The 19,093-nt window shown below is 34.8% G+C and overlaps 1 protein-coding gene across 1 annotated transcript in view; it reads left to right on the top strand.

The window, feature by feature from the left end:
* The first annotated feature begins 555 nt into the window (after positions 1-555).
* LOC149781692 (uncharacterized) overlaps positions 556-19,093 on the top strand; it is a 67,543-nt gene continuing 49,005 nt past the window's right edge. The window contains exons 1-5 of the mRNA XM_089935002.1: positions 556-961; positions 3,734-3,834; positions 7,597-7,752; positions 13,032-13,088; positions 14,313-15,518. Of these exons, the coding sequence (XP_089791128.1) occupies positions 7,737-7,752; positions 13,032-13,088; positions 14,313-15,518 (1,279 nt within the window). The 5' untranslated portion in view covers positions 556-961; positions 3,734-3,834; positions 7,597-7,736. The remainder of the gene's footprint in view (positions 962-3,733; positions 3,835-7,596; positions 7,753-13,031; positions 13,089-14,312; positions 15,519-19,093) is intronic.

Genomic DNA, 19,093 nt, shown 5'->3' with positions numbered 1-19,093 from the left:
CGTTATTGCTTCTAATCATATTATGTGTTGAATATTGCGAAGTTAATAATCCAAGTCATAAAAGGGCTATGCCATCTCTCCGGATTAAATATCATGCTCTACTTGTCATTGTTGGAAGATCTGGTGTAAGTATATTTAAATTTACCGTTACGGTACCTGCCTCCAACACCGTCTTTTCTGTACCGCCGCACCGGCTATAAATATTTAACTCGTACGACGCACCCGGGAGCTTCTATTAACAGAAAGAGACACATGAAAATAAATCTGGCATAAAACAACCACCCGACGTAAAATGAAACAAAACAACAACAACAACAACAACAAAAAAAGAGGAAAAAAACCACAAAAAAATCTGTATGCTGTTGCTGTTTATCATATATCTGGTATTGTTTTCAGAAAGGGGTTACGATTGTCTTAAATCAGCGTTGATTCTATTATATTAAACTTTAAAGGAAATAAAACAGTGTCACAGACAATTAAGATATTAGTCACGGGATATGTACGCTATCAAAAGTAACCCTTCCGTGTAAATACACTGCATTAGAGCAGTTACGAAGGACCACTGCAAGATAGCATAGGTGTTATATGATAATTATAGTTTTGTTTGAAGGAAAAGATACAGAAAGTAGAATATTATGCACTAGATGAGTAGTGGTCCAATGTTAATGGAACTAGTAAATGGAAAAATACTAATGTAGTCCTATTCATCCAAAAGGTTGTTGGACAGACATTTGGCGTAAAGTTTAGATATCGGGGTCTTTTAAGCTAAGCCTGACTTTTATGTAAAAGTCTGGATATAAATGTAGCACGACCTATTTTCAGGATAATTTACCATACAAACTTTCAATGCGCATGCGACATTGATTGCATTTTAATTTGAGCATGTTGTCGTTAAGATACTGTCTGAAGGTCACAAAGAAACCACCATTTAGTATTTTCTCAAGGAATAGATCTTCTTAAGGTAAGTTGGAAACGGTAAGATAGACGTATTAGCAAGTATGTGGTGGGTGATTTATACATGTATCGTCGATATACTTTCTTTTAGCGTGTGGACAAGTAAACATATATATTATATGCATTACTGTCGGCCTGATGTGTGTTAAGATGCGTCTTTGGTCATATTTTGGAGATTGTTTCTTTCTCATTCTAACTTCGACACCATCAAACAGTAGCTTGACCAAATACGTGTTGTGACCATCCCATGCAACGATAAATATGAGTTCATATTACACGAATTGCGTAAGATTTCGCGCCAGAAACTTCTTCATAAATATTTGTCCTGTACATATAAAATTTCGACCCAACTTCCACGGCGAGTAGTCTAGAATTGTTTTCTAGTACTTCTAAATGAATACAGGCTGCGAATATTCTCTTAAAGAAAGTAGTCGCATGTATTATTAATTGTCGGAATGGCCTAAAGGCGTTACAGTTGGAGATCAAATTATAATTTGATAATCTTGCGAAGACAAACAATAAAAGTTTAAAAGTAGACATATTGCCTCTTTGTTCTGAGCCGGTTGGCTACATGTTGATATTGGAAGATACAATTAATTCCACCCGGTTTGTTTGCTTTTACCATTTTGAACAAATCTTTGTTATGTATACTTAATTTGCACTGTTTTTTAGTTATTTTTAAAATTTTTTATATACTTTGGATAATTGTGTTTTCGACTTGACCTTGTCCAAAATCAAGTTCCTTTTATACCTGACCTGAATAATTGATTTTTGTTAAAATTTCTTTAAAGAACTGATACAAGATAATATGTTCTATATGATAATAATACTATTATTTGGGTTAATAATAAAATGTATATATATATATATATATATATATATATATATATATATATATATATATATATATATATATATATATATATATATAACCTTAAACTATCAGGCTAACAACACATTATATAACCATTTGTGGGAGCTTCGTTTTTTTGTGCATCTATCACGCCTTGAAAGAAGTCACCCTGGTGGTTAATCGTCGGAGACGGGTGGTTTCTATTCCAAACACACCTGTCAAAGTCGCACACGTACACACAAGTTTGTTCAACGTCTACGCCGACTCATATACACATGCATTCAGTCCACAATACTGAAATAGCAGATCACCAATGGCACAACAATCGTGTATCCAAAATGAATATTCATGCATGCAAATGAAAGTTTTAAATTTTAATTCATCTGAGTCACAAGACTGATGTAAACAAAATGGCCATTCATACACGGAAAAGGCAAGCCTATACTTGAGAGTAATTTGTGCAGTCATGCCTACATATTGTTCGAGTTCTATCTAAAATTGATGAGATGAAACGCGTTGGATTATATATGTTATGTGTATCTTACGGAATAGTTTGGTTCTGACTCAGACAATAACATGTCATTATTAGAAATCGAATTAAATATGTAGAAAATGTATATGAGACTTAAAACTAATTACGCCAATATCAGATATATATACAGTATAATTCAGAGTTCCATTTCTGAGTCATTCTTTACACTGCTACTTGGTTGTCAAACACTAAGCCAAGACCGGTTTTTAAATTAAAGAAATTATCTTTCAAAACAACATATTCGTTACTATGACAACCTTGCTTGGTGGTTTTAATATGGGTGGACTGTACTACAAAGAATGTTATGTTTCACAAACAACTATTTAGGAGGAGTCATTGGTGCAGAGATGGATTGCATCTTCGACTCATTTTTTACAGCATTGGCAAACCATATTTTCCAAAGCAACAATTGTTTTTATTGTGTTTGGTGCTTTTCGACACAGTAACACAACTAGGTTATTTAGTGCCGAGGCAATTTAAATAAAGTGCCTTTCTCAAGGACGTACATTAGTAGCAAATCTGAGCTAATATAATGGTACTACTCGAACCTGTACCCTTCTGTCACAAGTTGAGAGCACCAATTACTGAGCCACTGTGGCCCCTGTCTCTATTAATTGTCTCTTACAACATGCGGGCATGCGCATTCTGCTTATTGTACATCCCTCTGACAACAGGGAACAGCAAAACCGACTCCACTAAAGTAGGCTTACACTTGATATGTTTGTAATTAATCATTGGAATGATTTGGGCACTAAGTGTCATAATTTTGGAGTGTAAGCTTATCCTGTTCATTGATTGTGAACGTATAACTGAACAAAATAGGGTGGGGGTAGGCATAAAGTCGGTTTTGTCGTGAAGGGTAATATAAATAATATTATATCAGTGTTTTTAAAGTGACGTATTCATATTTAAGTCAAATATTTATTGTCATATGAATTTTGTAGATTTCAACTGTTCTTATTTGAAAATTCTTAATGTAAGATGTAGAAATATAAAAGGTACACAATCCAACTTATTTTGGTTATTGACGCTGTAGAACTAGAACATGACCAATAAGGTTTTACATGTCCACAGATTAGAAAGAAGCAACGCATTGACACAGAAGAAATGAAAAATTCATATTATTATCATTATTGTAGTAGTGATAGTAGTATTCATATTAGACACCTTGCGTACATCCTTGTACGGGATGTTTTTAATATTAACATAATTCATTCTTAATCGATAATAAGGTTTAGAGTTTGTAACGAACGTTAAAACGGAGTTAAAGACGGAAAGATACTAAACCGAAATTAAAATACCGAACAAAATGTTTGTTTGTTACTTTCAGAGGTACTATTCGGGTTATATTTTTACTGGATTTTTTTATATTCAACCTTACCGAAATCTCTTAGCAGGTTGAACAGAAGGTACCGGAAAAATTGAGTTCCTCTGATCTGACCTGATTAAAATCTGAACAATTTTCAAGTCTACGTCAGAAAACAAGAAATAATAGGTAAAACAGATTTTATTGAATATATTCTTGCAATCTTTAAGGTTTTTGTTACCTTCAATGCTTCTAAAACCCAAACTGAAACATCAATGATACGAAACTTGACAAGAATCGCCGACTCGACTCGAATCGCCGACAGTGATCGTGTGAAACTGTGTATAGCTAGCTGTAGAACATTGTTACAACAACAAATGCTTTTGTTCAAACTGCCACAAACTAGTGGGAAGGTTTACATTTTCCCAGGTAGCGGATATTACGAGTTTGTTTGGACGGACGAAATGATTAACAAGCAGACATCGATAATGATAGGTGCCAAATGTGATAGGAGAAAATACAAATGTAATCAATAACGTAACGGAAGCAAGAAATATTCCATTTTGATGTAGGAAACAAACAACTTCCACAAAACACATTCATAAGAGAAAACGGGAAAGAAAATTAATGGGTCAAGGATATATTCAGAATGAAAAAAACAAACAAATGACAATTAAATCTGAGTCTGAACCATTAATACAAGGCATAGTAATGTATACTTCATTTTCATTTTGCAAGATACTGGGAGTCCCAAATCTTCAGAACGTCCCGTTGTCTGCAGCATACATGTTTTGGCCAGTATGTATGCGCGCTCTTACTTCGAAATGACGGTACAGTCTATTTGTGTAAAAGTGTGCGTCATCGCTTGCATTCCATATAATTAGTCATACTGTAATATTCTACTCGATTTGCTATACATTTTCACTGCAGGATAGCTAGAACAAATATCCTTTGTAGGGAGTTTCTTACCCGAGTCCTCGATGTGAGCCAAATACAAGAATGTTTGTATGGATTTATGTATGTATGCGTGTGCGTGTTGTTGGTTTTGGGAGGATGATGATAATTTGCAAACAAAAAAATTCGGAAATTGCATTAAAATTAGTAAATATAAACTTGATAAGAGAGTAAAATGTGAACATTTTCGATAAGTTTAATGTTCGATTAATTCGTCAAAAAAAGCTATGACCTCAAAAATATACAACAAAATTCAGATTAACGATAATCTCTGTCAGCTCGATAGTAGATCAGGTAAAAATGAAAATAATATTGATCTAACGCTTACTATTTTCGCACAATTTGTACACATGAAATAATGATTGTTACGTATTAATTATTAGTTTCTGCAACTTGAATGAGATTTAGTCAATAATTTTCTAACGTTTGTTTTCTATCGCTTGGGGTATCATCCTCTCCTTGATATTGTTAGAAAATATAAAACCCCACCGAATTTTAAACTTTGCCGGTTTCATCCAAACCTGTTGAACTCGACACATATTCAATATGAAAGATGAATATTATGCACTTGAGACCCTTACAGACATCGTAACGATATGACTGAACAATTGATAAAGCTACGTTCAAATCCAAATCACACACACAAACGAGATTTTCTATTTCTTGTGTTTCTATAAGGAACTGTAGACAACAGCACTGTACAGGATATAGCATACGCCATAGTCTTTCATCTTGGATTCTTCGTCGGGACTCGAACTTGAATTCATTAGAACATTTCATTATTAGGACTTCTAAAATTGTTTTTCCAGGGAAATAAATTATTTGTTAATTTTTTTAAAGCTTGTTGGATTCACTCTTTCTTATGTTACTGTTTCTTCGAGCCTAAACACGTAACATAAGAACTGGGGGCTCGTCAGGGATTATTTCGAATTTTGGTTAGAATGTTTCAGAAAACATTGTTTTTGGAAATTTGTATTCCCCTAGGTTTTAAATCTTCAGTGAAATCGGCAAGATTTTTTAAAAATGTCATCAAAGGTGGAAATATTTCTTTCAAATCCTACCAGGTACAATTGGACCTTTTTAAAAAAGATGAATTAATTCAACTTACCAGAAAATATGAACTTTCTTAGGTAAAGGCTTCCTTAACGAAGCAAGATATAACAAATATTGTGGTCAAGTACTTGGTAGAAAATAATGTTTTGGATAAAAGTGCTTTGGTTTCGATCAGTAAGTCTTTATCAGACTCTGGCACAAAAGTAAAGGCATTGAAATTAAAATGCAAGATGCAACTGGAGTTGAGGACGCTGGAACTTCAGAAAAATAAAAAAGAAAAACAAATTCATTTGGAAGAAAGTGAGAAAAAAAAGACAAATGCAGTTACAAGAAAAACAAATACAGTTACAATATGAGAGAGAGAGAGGAAAGAGAGAAAGAAAAACATGCAAATGCAGTTACAAGAAAAACAGATGTAAATACAGTTACGAGAAAAACAGATAAATAAGGAAGAAAGAGAGAAAGAAAGGGAATATCAATGTAGAATGAACGAAATGGAGCTGGCAAGTTAAAAGTACATTCATACTTCACATCAAAAGTTAAGTTTTGATCTTGCAAAGTTCATTAGGTTAGTTCCCCCTTTCAGAGAAAAATAAGTAGACACATATTTTAATCGTTTTGAAAATATTGCTGAAAATTTGAAATGGCTCACTGGTAAGGCTAGTGATATTTACAATTCACTGTCAGTTCACCAAAGTGATAACTATGATGTGGTTAAGAAATGCATCTTAAAGGGTTATGAGTTAGACCTTGAAGCTTATCGGCAAAAATTCCGAATCTATATAAAAGAAACTGGACAAACTAATGTCGAATATGCTAGATAAAAAGGGCAGTTATTTGATAGCTGGTGCTAATCCAAGAAAGTTGAACGAGATTATCAAAGTTTCAAGCAACATGTATCACTTGAAGATTCCAAAAACTGTGTCCACAATGACATAAAGACTTGTCTTGACGGGCATAAGATCGAAACCTTTGGAAAATGCTGCTCGAGCTGCTGATGAGCATCCTTTAACTCATCAAGTACCTTTTTTAAATAAGACTTCCGCTCATCAGTCTTCTGGCAGAAAGGTATTTCAGATTAATACAAGCCTTTCTAAAATTCAAACTGGCACAACTTCTAAAAATCAAACCTCTGATAAGCTTGATTCAAAATCCTTGTCTCTTCTTACGTGTACCTATTGCAAGAAAAAGAAAACACGTTCTTTCTGATTGCAACAAATTGAAAGTTGTCATCAGAGTCAAGACAGACCTATTCCAAATGCTCTTATTTCTAAGAGGTCAAGGTCACGGTCATGTATTGAAAGCAATACATTTGTTGGGTCTAATAAACCGTCGGTCTGATTTTAGAGAATTATGAACCATTCATATCGAAGGGTTCTATATCACTCTTGGATTATTCGGCCAATCACATCCCTATTAAAATTTTAAGGGACACAGGAGCTTCTTAGAGTCTTTTATTGTCAGGTACTTTGTCTTTTTCTGAGAAGTCGTCTTCTAATGAGAGTGTTCTTATTCAAAGTGCAGAATGCGGCTTTGTTAATTTTCCTCACCATTGTGTAAATTTGTCATCAGACTTAGTCTCAGGACCCATGACAGTCGGCACAGTGTATGTCTTACCCGTTGAGGGAATTCGTTTATTACTAGGCAACGACCTAACTGGAGACAATGTTGTTGTTAATACACATGTAACTGACAAGACTTGCTTTGATCAAAAAGTCAATCCAATTTCAAAATAATTCCCTGATTTATTCCCAGCTTGTGCAGTTATCAGACCTATGCAAAAAAGCTCTCGAGAATGATGTTGATAAGGAAAGTATTCCTTTAGCTGACACATGTATTGGTCAGGCTTTTGATGAGGTCACTTTCACTCCTTGTTTGGCTCAATCATAAGGTATTGATCACATTGATCCTCTTTTAACTACTCATTTTCTTTATTCTAATCAGAGTGACAAAGGACAACCACTTGTCGTCGAACAAGAAAAAGATCATGAGATCTCCTGTTTCTTTCAAAGGGCCATTAGTGAAACTGAAGCCACTGAAGTTCCTGTAGGTTATTTCATTAAAAATGGAATTCTGATGAGAACATGGAGACCTCCCTAGGTACCTGCTGGTGATGAGTGGTCAGTGAGCTATCAAATTGTAGTTTCAAAACCTTATAGACAGGAAATACTTAGTCTAACCCATGAAACTCCCTTTGCTGGTTATTTAGGGATTAATAAGATTTATCACAAGATCTTGACTCACTTCTATTGGTCTAAAATCAAAAGTTATGCTTGTAAATACTGTAGATGTTGTCATACCTGTCAAATGGTAGGAAAACCCAATCAGAAAATACCGAAGGCTCTTCTACAACCTATTACTGCCTTTGACGAACAGTAGAATTATGGTAGATTGTGTTGGTCCCTTACCTAAGACCAAGTCAGGTATCCAATACCTGTTTAAATTTATGCATGCGTCAACAAGGTTTCCAGAGGAAGTTCCTTTGAAGAATATTGAATCTACAACATAGTAAAAGCTTTGATAAAGTTTTGTACTCAATTTGGCATTACCAAATCTGTTCAATCGGGTCAAGGGGAAAATCTTAGGTCTGGAACTTTCCAGCCTATTATGCTTGAATTTGGCATCCTGCAATTCAAGTAAAAAGTGAAATTATGGTTTGACAGAACTACAGTGTAGAGAACTTGTGAGTCTGGTAATAATGGGGTTCTGTCTCTCTCTCTTGCTCATTGTTCAAATTTTTCTTCAGATTAGATATTACGACCCTTACAAAGTTAAAAAGAAAATGAATGAGTTAAATTATAAAATTAGTGTTCCTTTGATCTAAATAAATTATAGAAGTACTAGCATATTGAAAGATATAGCCAGGTTAAACATGCAATTAATTTAGTTGCATCTGTTCCACTCAGTGAAGTTCTGTGTGAAGGAATATCATCGGATTATATTGATAATGGAGGAATAACAAATCTTCGAAATTCAGAAATTATGAAAGATCTGGACCAGAAACTTTCACATTAGCAAGAGTAAAAAAGAAATGAACTTGAGCAGTTATTATTTGAATATGAGCACTTATTTTCAGATGTTCCTGCAAAAAGAAACTTTGTCATGACGTTGAAATTGTAAATTCCAACCCCCTCAAACAGGAATACTTGACAAAAGAAATTCAGTATTTTCTGGAGAATGATTTTATTGAGCCCAGTAAAAGTGGCTGGACTTCACCATGCATTTTTGTTCCAAAACCAGATAAAACTTTCCGTATGTGCACTGAATATAGGAATGTGAACAGTGTGACAAAAACAGATTCATTTCCATTAACTAGAATCGATGGCTGTATTGGTAAGATCAGAAATGCCAAGTATGTCACCAAATTTGACCTTCTGAAAGGATTTTGTCAAATTCCACTAACGGAAAGAGCAATGGAGCTTTCAGCATTCGTGACTCCAGATGGACTTTACCAATATAATGTAATGCCGTTTGGCATGAAAGGGTCGCCAGGTACTTTTCAACGCCTTATGAATATGATTACTGATTACTTTCTCTGGTCTAGACAATTGTGATGCTTACATCGATGATGTCATCATCTACAATAACAAATGGAAAGAACATTTAGCAACAATTCGGAAATTCTTTGACAGACTCACAGATGCAAGTTTGAGAATTAATTTATCCAAACGTGAGTTCTGCCGTGCTAGTGTAACTTTTCTAGGACATATCGTGGGACCTGGACAAGTTAAACCAATATACTAAGGTAAAGGCTATCTCTGACTTCCCTGTACCTGTAAATAAAAAGCAACTGATGCGATGTTTAGGTATAGCCGGATACTATAGGAAATTTTGTTCCAATGATTCTATAATTGCTGAACCTCTGACACATTTATTGAGTAAGAAAAACAAGTTCCTTTGGACTAAAAATGTCAGAAGGCTTTTGACTAGTTCTTACAGCTCCAAATTTCAGCCAATCATTCAAATTGTCTGTTGATGCAAGTGATGTTGGGGTTGGAGCAGTTTTGATTCAAGAAGACAAAAATGGTATTGATCATCCAGTGTGCTTTTTTCTAAGAAATTAAATAAGCCCCAAAGAAAGTATTCACCAATCGAGAAGGAATGTTTGACTTTGGTATTGACATTACAACATTTTGAAGTTTACATTAGTTCAGCTCCTTCTTCGATTATTGTGTTTAGTGAAGACAACCCCCTTACTTTCATCTGCAAGATGAAAATTAAAAATCAATGACTACTAAGGTCGAGTTTGTTGCTACATGAATATAATATTGACATCATGTACATCAAGGGAAAAGATAAATTTTAATAGCAGATGCACTTTCTCGTGCATAACAATGTATTATTTCTTGTATACTGTGTGTATTTATAAGAGTTCTTTTTAGCCTCATGTGTAATTAATCTATTGTAAAAAGAAAGCTTTATCATATGAATCTTTCTTTTTCTTTATGGGGGAAGTGTTACGTATATCTGATTTAATTTATATTTATTTTAATTTTATTGTTTGTTTGTCAGCTTGAAATTATTTTATTCTATTACATGCTATTGCAATATTATCTTGTTTGCATGATTTGGATTTTTTTCCAGAAATAGTTTGACCTTGACTGTTCATTTGTAAACACTTAAACCTGACCTAGTTCCCAACCTTAACTCAAAGTTAGTAACAGTGACGTGAACAAGTTTTTCTAAATTTATTTTTATTGTGGAAATGATAAGGGTGAGATCGAGGCTGGATGCATGACCCCTGACGTGTAAATAGATTTTAGTGAAGTAAAGAAATTTTTATTATATTCATAGAGTAAAATTAATGGTTTTTGTCAAGGCCACGTTGAGAGTACGTGATGTAAACATGATTACGTGATCCTCATCTGGGCATCTGTTTTGCGCAGTATTCAGGTTTTATACCTTTGTTTATGAAGAATTTAATCACCCTGGGCTTGAAACACTTGATGTCAAGTCGTTTTCTTCTGTTGTATCCAGTTTTCGAGATATATGTTAATTGTTCTTCAGATTATTTTGGATTCTAAAAGATTAATTCGTTTCTCTGGAAATATTTTGGATGCTCATACAGAATTCTTGAACAAAGACATTCTTAAAACGTTTATTCGGATTTCCAACACCGGAGTGTTATTTCTTGTCTTTCTAAAAGGAACTGTAGACAACAGCACTGTACAGGATATAGCATACGCCATCGCCTTCCATCTTGGATTTTTCGTTTGGAACTTGAATTCATTAGAACATTTCATTATTAGGTCTTCTAAAATTTTATTGGTAGATTATTCTTGGATTATTTTTTGGATTTGATTCTTAAAACCGTAAGTTCTTATTTGTTTAAATTTTGCAAAGTATTTCCAAGGAAATAGATTGTTTGTTAAATTTTTTTAAAGCTTGTTGTTTTCACTCTTTCTTGTGTTACTGTTTCATCAAACCTAAACACGTAACATAAGATTTGTTCCAATGGTATTTATTTTTCGAATTACGAATTCAGAAAGACTGTCTTCTTAATGTGCAATATCCACATAGATTTAAGTCTTATTATCACGGTTATTTTCATGCTGATATATAGTTTTCAGAATGTAAATTGTGCAGTGTCGTCGGACAGTTTCGTCCATAATTGATCCATTGATTGATTTGGTTACTTAACTGAATGTCATTGCATTGAACATCTAGTTCTCTAAAAAATGCGACACCAAATAACAAAACTTTTTCACGAAACAAAAGAATGTACCATATTTTGAAAGGTTTACCCTATATAATTCGAGATTGTAAGCAAAAACAATCATACACCACCCAGTTTGGAGAATAGAGTGCAACATCCCATGAACATATATTAATAACTAACCCACCAAGTCGTCATGCGTGTTAAGTCTTCCTTTAAGGTCCTCCCAAGTGTACTCCTATTTCCAAAATATCATAGCAATCGATAAATTTGTTTTTATTTTATTAAACCGTTAATATAATTTAGAGGTAAGCATTCTTGTGAACAACTCGTCCATGGAACCTTTCTTAATTACCATACCAACTTGGCATAGTTTAGTGTAATTTACTTTGTCAGTTTTGTCAATATGTATTTCACTGATGACAATCGATTGCAATCGGTACATTGATGTTTTCCAAACAAGAGACTCCGAGGAAAACAACTGTAGGTGGTTAATATATCGGGTGTGTAAAATCAATGCAATAATTTTGGGTACATATTTTTTTGTACACGAAATAAAGAAAGAAGGAATAAATGAAAGCCATTACGAAACAAAATAAATATCAATTATGAACAGTATGTATGTGTCAATACCTTCGAAAAATTAATGTAATTTTAAAGTATAAAATATTAATTGTAACATTTTCATGTTATCTTTTGTTATTATCCTGTTGATGCGAAATGGCATAGAAAAGATTTATCCACATATTTTAAGTGAAACAGGAGCTACCGAGACTTATTTAAGCTATTCACCGGGACAATGTCTTTTCCAATGCCTGTTTAACAATTAAATAAACTCTGCTAATTGTATAACATATTATATGGGGGTTTGATCAGGAATAATAAAATACTATAGTCGATATAGTAATACAAATTTTACAGCCATATGCATGACTTATATTTGAGACCTGGTATAATTTTCTTGTAATAATTTTCTCTACTCATTATTGATCGTATGCCATTTATTAAGTATAGTATTGCAAAGGGAATTGATTGAGCATTCTTGTAAAACTCTAGTGTACAGACACTGTAGATGAAGCAAAATTAACATAAAGAAATATTATGAAGATTAATGTTACTTGATATTGAGTTTATGAAAGCCTGTAATTAATGAACACCTGGGATAAAATGGCACTTTTTACATGACAACATAAAACGGGAGCGTGCGTCGTTGTCATTTACATCCCGTCACTTGTATTAAAATATTAAACTATTGGTTGAAAATAATTTAATATAGGTAGTAAAATGTTCAATCACCTGGACATAAATGAAGTGTTTTTCACGTCTATATACACAAAATGGTCTTCGACAGTCCCACTATGTATAATACTCGTATATAGTACAATGTGGCACAAAATCTTTGCCGTTGTCACTCTATTTTTCAAGGGACTAATGAGTTACAATTGGTCTCAAAATGCCCAAGTTCAGATTGGTACAAAAAGACTATAAAAGTCGTTTACTGTCAAATTTTTAGGAAAGACCTTCTTGAAACATAGGACCTAAGTACCTGCGAATCAAGGAGAGCGTAAGAGTTATCTCCCTCAGATTTTTCTGTCTTGAATGGATGCACACACACACACACACACACACACACACATGGTGATGGAGCTCTTAATAATTTGAAACATGCAAAGATACCCTTTATGTCACTAATACATTTATACATTTCCCACTTATATTTCAGTCGAACAAATCTCCACTTTATTCTGTACCATGGGGCAGCCGGGCTCGAAATCATATGGTGAGAAAGAAGATATTTTTGTACAGTTTAATTTAATAACAGATGATCAAATTATGACATCAACCGAACTTTATCTAAATGCAGCTATGATCTTGTTAAATTAATTGCAATAGCAAACCATTATGATGTTCCTACGACTGTTTTATAGAAATGTCAATGCTACTACTACTACTACTAATAATAATAATTGTTGTTGTTACTATACAGAATATTATTCATTAGTATACGTTGAGTGTGAAATATATAATTAAAGGGATAATATGTATCCTTTAAGAATGAAATCATCTTTTCATGAGACCGAAATCAGCATCAAAGCAAAATCGAGCAGACCTTTGTCACTTACGATTAGTATGTGATTGAATGTATCATAATTGTTAATTAATATATGAAGTTATAGAGTCAAAGAATATAATCACGTTATTATTATTTGGAAGGGTAGTGGAATAGACTACAATGTGACAATATGGTTGCCCAATTTTAAGGCCGAGTTTGCAAAGTGACATTATATTGTCTTATTTAAAGGGTGTGTTTTGCAGGCTCACGTTATACTTGTTTCATTTTAAGGGTGTGTTTGCAGACTCACGTTATATTTTCTCATTTTAAGGGTGTGTATGCAGGCTCACGTTATATTTTTCTCAGTGTAAGGGTGTTTTTGAAGGTTGGCATTGTGTTTGTTTTATATCAAGGCTTAGTTTGCAAGGAGAAAGCATATTTGTCTCATTTTATGGGTTAAGTTTGCATCTTTTAAAATGGAAGCATTCTATGGATTTGCATCATTAAGGATATACGAATTATATCGACAGGTAGAAAAGTGGTTAAGTTTGTCATAGGTACTGGGTCTTATACATCACAAAAACAAGTGGTTTTCTTATAACAGAGAACGGTGTTTCAATTATGTAACATGCAAACTTAATGATAAAGAAAACCAAACAAATTATTGATGATAAGAAAATGTAAACAGCCAGTTTACGAATCTTATCATAACGTCCAAATGTCACTAACACAACATACTTATAAATTTTCATGCGATATTACAAACCCACAATGCAGATCTTGTTCCCAAGAGAACTCTCTCATAGACCTTTCCTTGTCTCATAAGCTCTTCTCCTGAGCAAAACTTTCAGAAAGGAGAATTAGTCTAAATATTCCATGTAACACAAATAATCATCATAGCAAAATGGAACGGTGATGGCTAAATACTGTGTCAAATTATTTATTTTGCAGGAGGATCTGATGACATTTACACGGAAGTTGATAAGTACCAAAGAAACGAAGAAAGAAGAATTGTTTTGATAGGTAAAACTGGAACAGGAAAAAGCACTCTTGGAAATGCAATTTTAGGATACCAATTTTTCAAAAATGAGGGTGTGCAGATGCAATCCAATACCACTCAATGCCAAGTTGGACGAGGGAAGAGTTCCGACGGAAAGGACATCGTAGTCCTAGATACACCAGGGCTTATGGACACAAAACGAGACAAGAAGGAAATAATTGAAGAGCTTTGTAAATGCACTGCCATAATGGCACCTGGTCCGCATGTCATTTGCTTGGTAATCCGGGGCGATGACCGATTTACTCAAGAAAACATCGACACTTTAGATGAATTTTGCGCTTTCTTCGGTGAGGGTATCTACCAATATGTGATCGTCGTCTTCACACATAAAGCAAGCATGGGAAAAGGTTCAACGACCGACGATTGCATTTCTGCCCTTCCCATTGAATTCATAACTAAGTTCTTGAAATTTGGAGGAAAGAAAATTGCTATTGAGAGTAGAGCTGAAAAGAAGGAAATTAAAAAGCAGATAAAGGAATTGATCAAGCTGATAGAAGAAATTATCGAAAGGAATGGTGGTGGCTATTACTCGGAAGAGAAATTTAAGGCGGCAGAGGAAGCGTTTAGAAAGCGCATCCCAAAAATTCAGCAAGAAGTAAACAAACTCTTCGAAGAAAAAAAAAGGTCGCTTGAGGATGAGTATCAAGGCAAAGCAAAACAATTTGAGGAACGAGAACATGAATTAGAAAAGAAACTTCAACAAGCAAAGGAGGAATTAGAGCAGGAGATGCAATTAAAAGAGAAAGCGAAACTTCAGAACGAAGCTCGTGCAGCAGAGATAAGAAAACTGGAGGACAAACAACAGAAAAAATTGAAGTCAATAGAAGAAAAACTGGAGAAAGAGCGAGCGGAAAAGCAGAAAATTCAAGAAGAATATAAAAGGAATATGCAGGAGGTTACTGCAAAATCTGTACGAAAGCTTCGAGACACTATCGTCGAGGATAGAAGCCAAGCAAGACAAACGGTTACGGAAAGCAAAGGTTTCGGTGAATTGGCTAGGGATGTGGTGAAGGAAGGAGCAGGATTCGCCTATGACATTGTAGCAGGCGGAATTGGAAAAGTGGTTGGAGGCATTGCAAATTTATTTGGATTTAAATGAGCAATCTGTGTATTTAATTTGAATATTCTATATTGGAAATACTAGGGGTTCTTTCATAAAGCTCTATCATAGACTTTACATTTATTAGTAAAAGCGAAGTTATATTAAAAAATATATAAGAACAAAAGAACGCTTTATACTCAAATTGAGCCTGATAATGGCATCTTGTGTAGTTCGGAAATGTGAAATAATATATACTATAAAAGCAGGATCCGTATGATTTCTTTCTTTTTGTTTGTTTGTTTGTTATTGCCGTGGTACTCCACTCATGCAACCAGTGTTACCATATTTTCATCAGTTTTAATTGTCGAGTGTTACAGCTTTTATCAATTCATCGCGTTGGATGGTTTCGTTGTTGAAATTATGCGTTCTAAAAACTGTTTGTTGTTTCTTTAGTTTCCAGACTTGTAAAAGTCTTAGTACTTGGTTAGCAAGATTTTTAATGGCATTTTTCATGACTAGAAAATGAAACCAGTATGATCGATCGCCTCCTCTGATCTTCAACGTGATATGAAAACAGTAGCTGTACAACAAGCTTAACGATTGCTACAAGTGTCATTCACATAGGACATTTGCCACAAGACTGTAGAAGCAAAATAATTATACTTCATTGCGGATTGTTAATGTGTTGCCATAGTTTCAAACATCCAATCTTACCGCGTAAGAGAATTCAACCAGATACAGTTAATATATTTTGCATGTTATTATTAAGCCTCATCATACCGCTCTGTGTGTGTGTGTGTGTGTGTGTGTGTGTGTGTGTGTGTGTGTGTGTGTGAAATATTAAACAAGTTATTGCAATAAAACCAAAGCAGAATCAGCAACAAGACCCTAAGGTCAAATATTCTTTGATTAACAAGAATCCAAATGCGCCATTCAGCCTAAGGACATACTAATAATAAGCTTTAAATATTTTATAACAGGATAAGACGTTTTGTGATGTAAACAGCTCTAGTATCAGCTACGTTTAAACGATGTTATATTCAACAAACTCTTGAGTGTAAGGTGACCATTTGCCGATGATGACTCACTAATATATTCATTAATATTTATATTTTAAAACGATTGACAATTGGTCAAGGCCGCGGATGGATGGCTTCAATTCAACAAACACTGAGATAATAATATTCTTGCTTAAACTAGTGCCCGTGTTTGCTGAACTAAAATTCTAAACTAATTATCTATTTAACGGGACCAAACATATTGATAGCATATGTATGTTGACCTAAAGAAATAATTTACACGTTAGAAAGGAAATATATGTCATACACTTACTCTTTACAATGTTATGCTTATGTTGTGTCAGATGGCTGTTTGGCTGAGTACTTAATTAAATTAGAAATATTGCAATTAGAAAAAAAAGAGAATTCTGACTGGTAATACTAGTCGCGTGTCGTATCGATTTATGTAGAAACTGGTTGACATACTTCAGCAGATTCAAGAATTTTATAAACAGAGTAGTGGACCGTGGCAGTTTTGTATTATTTTTTTTACTGATTAGGTTAAAGACTTCTACACCACCATGACGTTGTCCTCATATCACCTGCACAAACAGCACGCATGCCCACAGATAAAGATGCCAACAGTTTTACTGTGCTAGTGTTAGGGTTATAAGCTGGCATTGAGTTGGTATTGATACAGAAGGGTGGTCCCAACGGTTGATTTCTATTGGATTCTAATATATTTGATTGCGCATCAAGATCTGATAATACCACTTGGAAGTAGTTATGCGCCGACAAATGTAACTAAATTACTGTCGATGTTGGCTTCCGCTGCCAGCCGGTTCAACATCCCATTTTCGAATTTAAAACCTCCATAATCCACCCCTTATATGTAATGATAAATTTAATATTAAACACAAACACCAAAAGTCGGTTAATAACGCTTTCTTACTAATGGTTTTACCCTGTACTTATATTCTACCGTCTTTATTGGTTTTAATCGAGCCTTCAACCGAGAATCATTTTTGACGACTGATCGTAAGGATCTGACCTAGCTGATCAGTAATGTCTGTTCTAAAGTCTATATACTGGTTATGATCTGCATGGCCGTCTGCGTCTTTATAAAACGTCACAGCCGGGCCTGCCGATCTCCCGATATCATCGCTGTATCTTGATAGTTCAATAATCGTCGTAGCGATATCAACATTGTCAAGAATTGCTTCGATTTCCTTCCCATCGATGGAATAGCGTGAGTAGTGGTATGTGGGCATAAGGGGAATTTAACATGGGAAGGACGCTTGGGAGCATAAGGGAAATTTAACATGGGAAGGACGCTTGGGGGCATAAGGGAAATTTAACATGGGAATGACACTTGAGGGCATAAGGGGAATTTACCATGGGAATGGTACTTGGGAGCATAAGGGGCATTCGGCATACGAATGGCACTTGTGGGCGTAAGGAGAATTTAACATAGGAATTACACTTGGTCGCATAAGAGGAATTTAACATTGGAATGATACTTAATCGCATAAGAGGAATTTAACTGGTGGGAAATCTTCAATTCACTGCTTACTAAATAACAGCACTTAGAGGTTGCAAGTTTGATACTAAGATGGGAAACATCATGAAAATAGTACATTCCAACACCTGGCGCTTGTGATAAACATGTAATAAGAGACAAAGTTTGCAGTTCCAGAAATGTCATTTGCACACATAAGTAGTTTGGGGGGGGGGGGGGTAGGGCGATATAGCGTCAGTTTGAAAATCATGTCAAAAAGGTGTCCCGGCAATATAGCGTCAAATTTTTTTTAGCGTCAATGGGAAATCCGGTCGAAAAAGTGTCCTGGCACTACAGTGTCAAAATGTACCTTGGGTTACTATAGTGTCAAGGGAAAGTTGAAGATAGGTTGGGTTTTGTATAGGGACAATAGGGTTGAGATTCGATAGACATAGACATAGGCACATACATACATACATTTTATTTCAGTATCTCCATGCATATGATTTAATTTTATTGGCAAACAATGTATCTTATGTAAGTAAGTAATTTGAAATAAAGACGCTTGCGCCCACGAAGGACATGCGCGTCTGTTTAATACCCAATACGGGCTATTTAATTAATCGCGGTGATCAGAATGGTACCACGTCCCCTACGCATTACTGTGTTCTAAGGAGCACTATTTAATTAAGCCAGCAGGTCTGGGATACCCTAGCAACCTGTATGAAGGGCTAAGTGCACGAGTGGGACTAAAACCCAAACACACACTCATGTATTAAAATATTTAAATCTGTATCACCGCAGGAAGGTAAAGTAGGTGTCAACCAATGCAGAATGTAACGCCAGTCGCGATTGGTCGGGAACTATGACGTCACATCGGGACACCTGTGTTTAGGCGGGTGGAGATTGTTCCACATCTCCACCGCTGTACGTTGTCAGAATGAGGCAAGTAGGAAAGGGGCTCGGTAGAACAGCCATGGATATTGTGCACGCCCCAAAAACGCCAGCCCGTACTTGATCAAATTCAGTCCAGTTTTACTGTTGGACATTTTTAAATAAGAACCAATATTGTGTTAGCCACTTATGCAATTGACCCAATGTTATAAGTCATATAATTTTCCTAATATAATTAGT

The sequence above is a fragment of the Sinohyriopsis cumingii genome, chromosome 15, assembly GCF_028554795.1.
Source record: "Sinohyriopsis cumingii isolate HCF-2022 chromosome 15, ASM2855479v2, whole genome shotgun sequence".
In the NCBI taxonomy this organism is placed as follows: domain Eukaryota; kingdom Metazoa; phylum Mollusca; class Bivalvia; order Unionida; family Unionidae; genus Sinohyriopsis; species Sinohyriopsis cumingii.
Note: the sequence above shows the minus strand (reverse complement) of the source record. Positions and strands in the feature narration are given on the sequence as shown.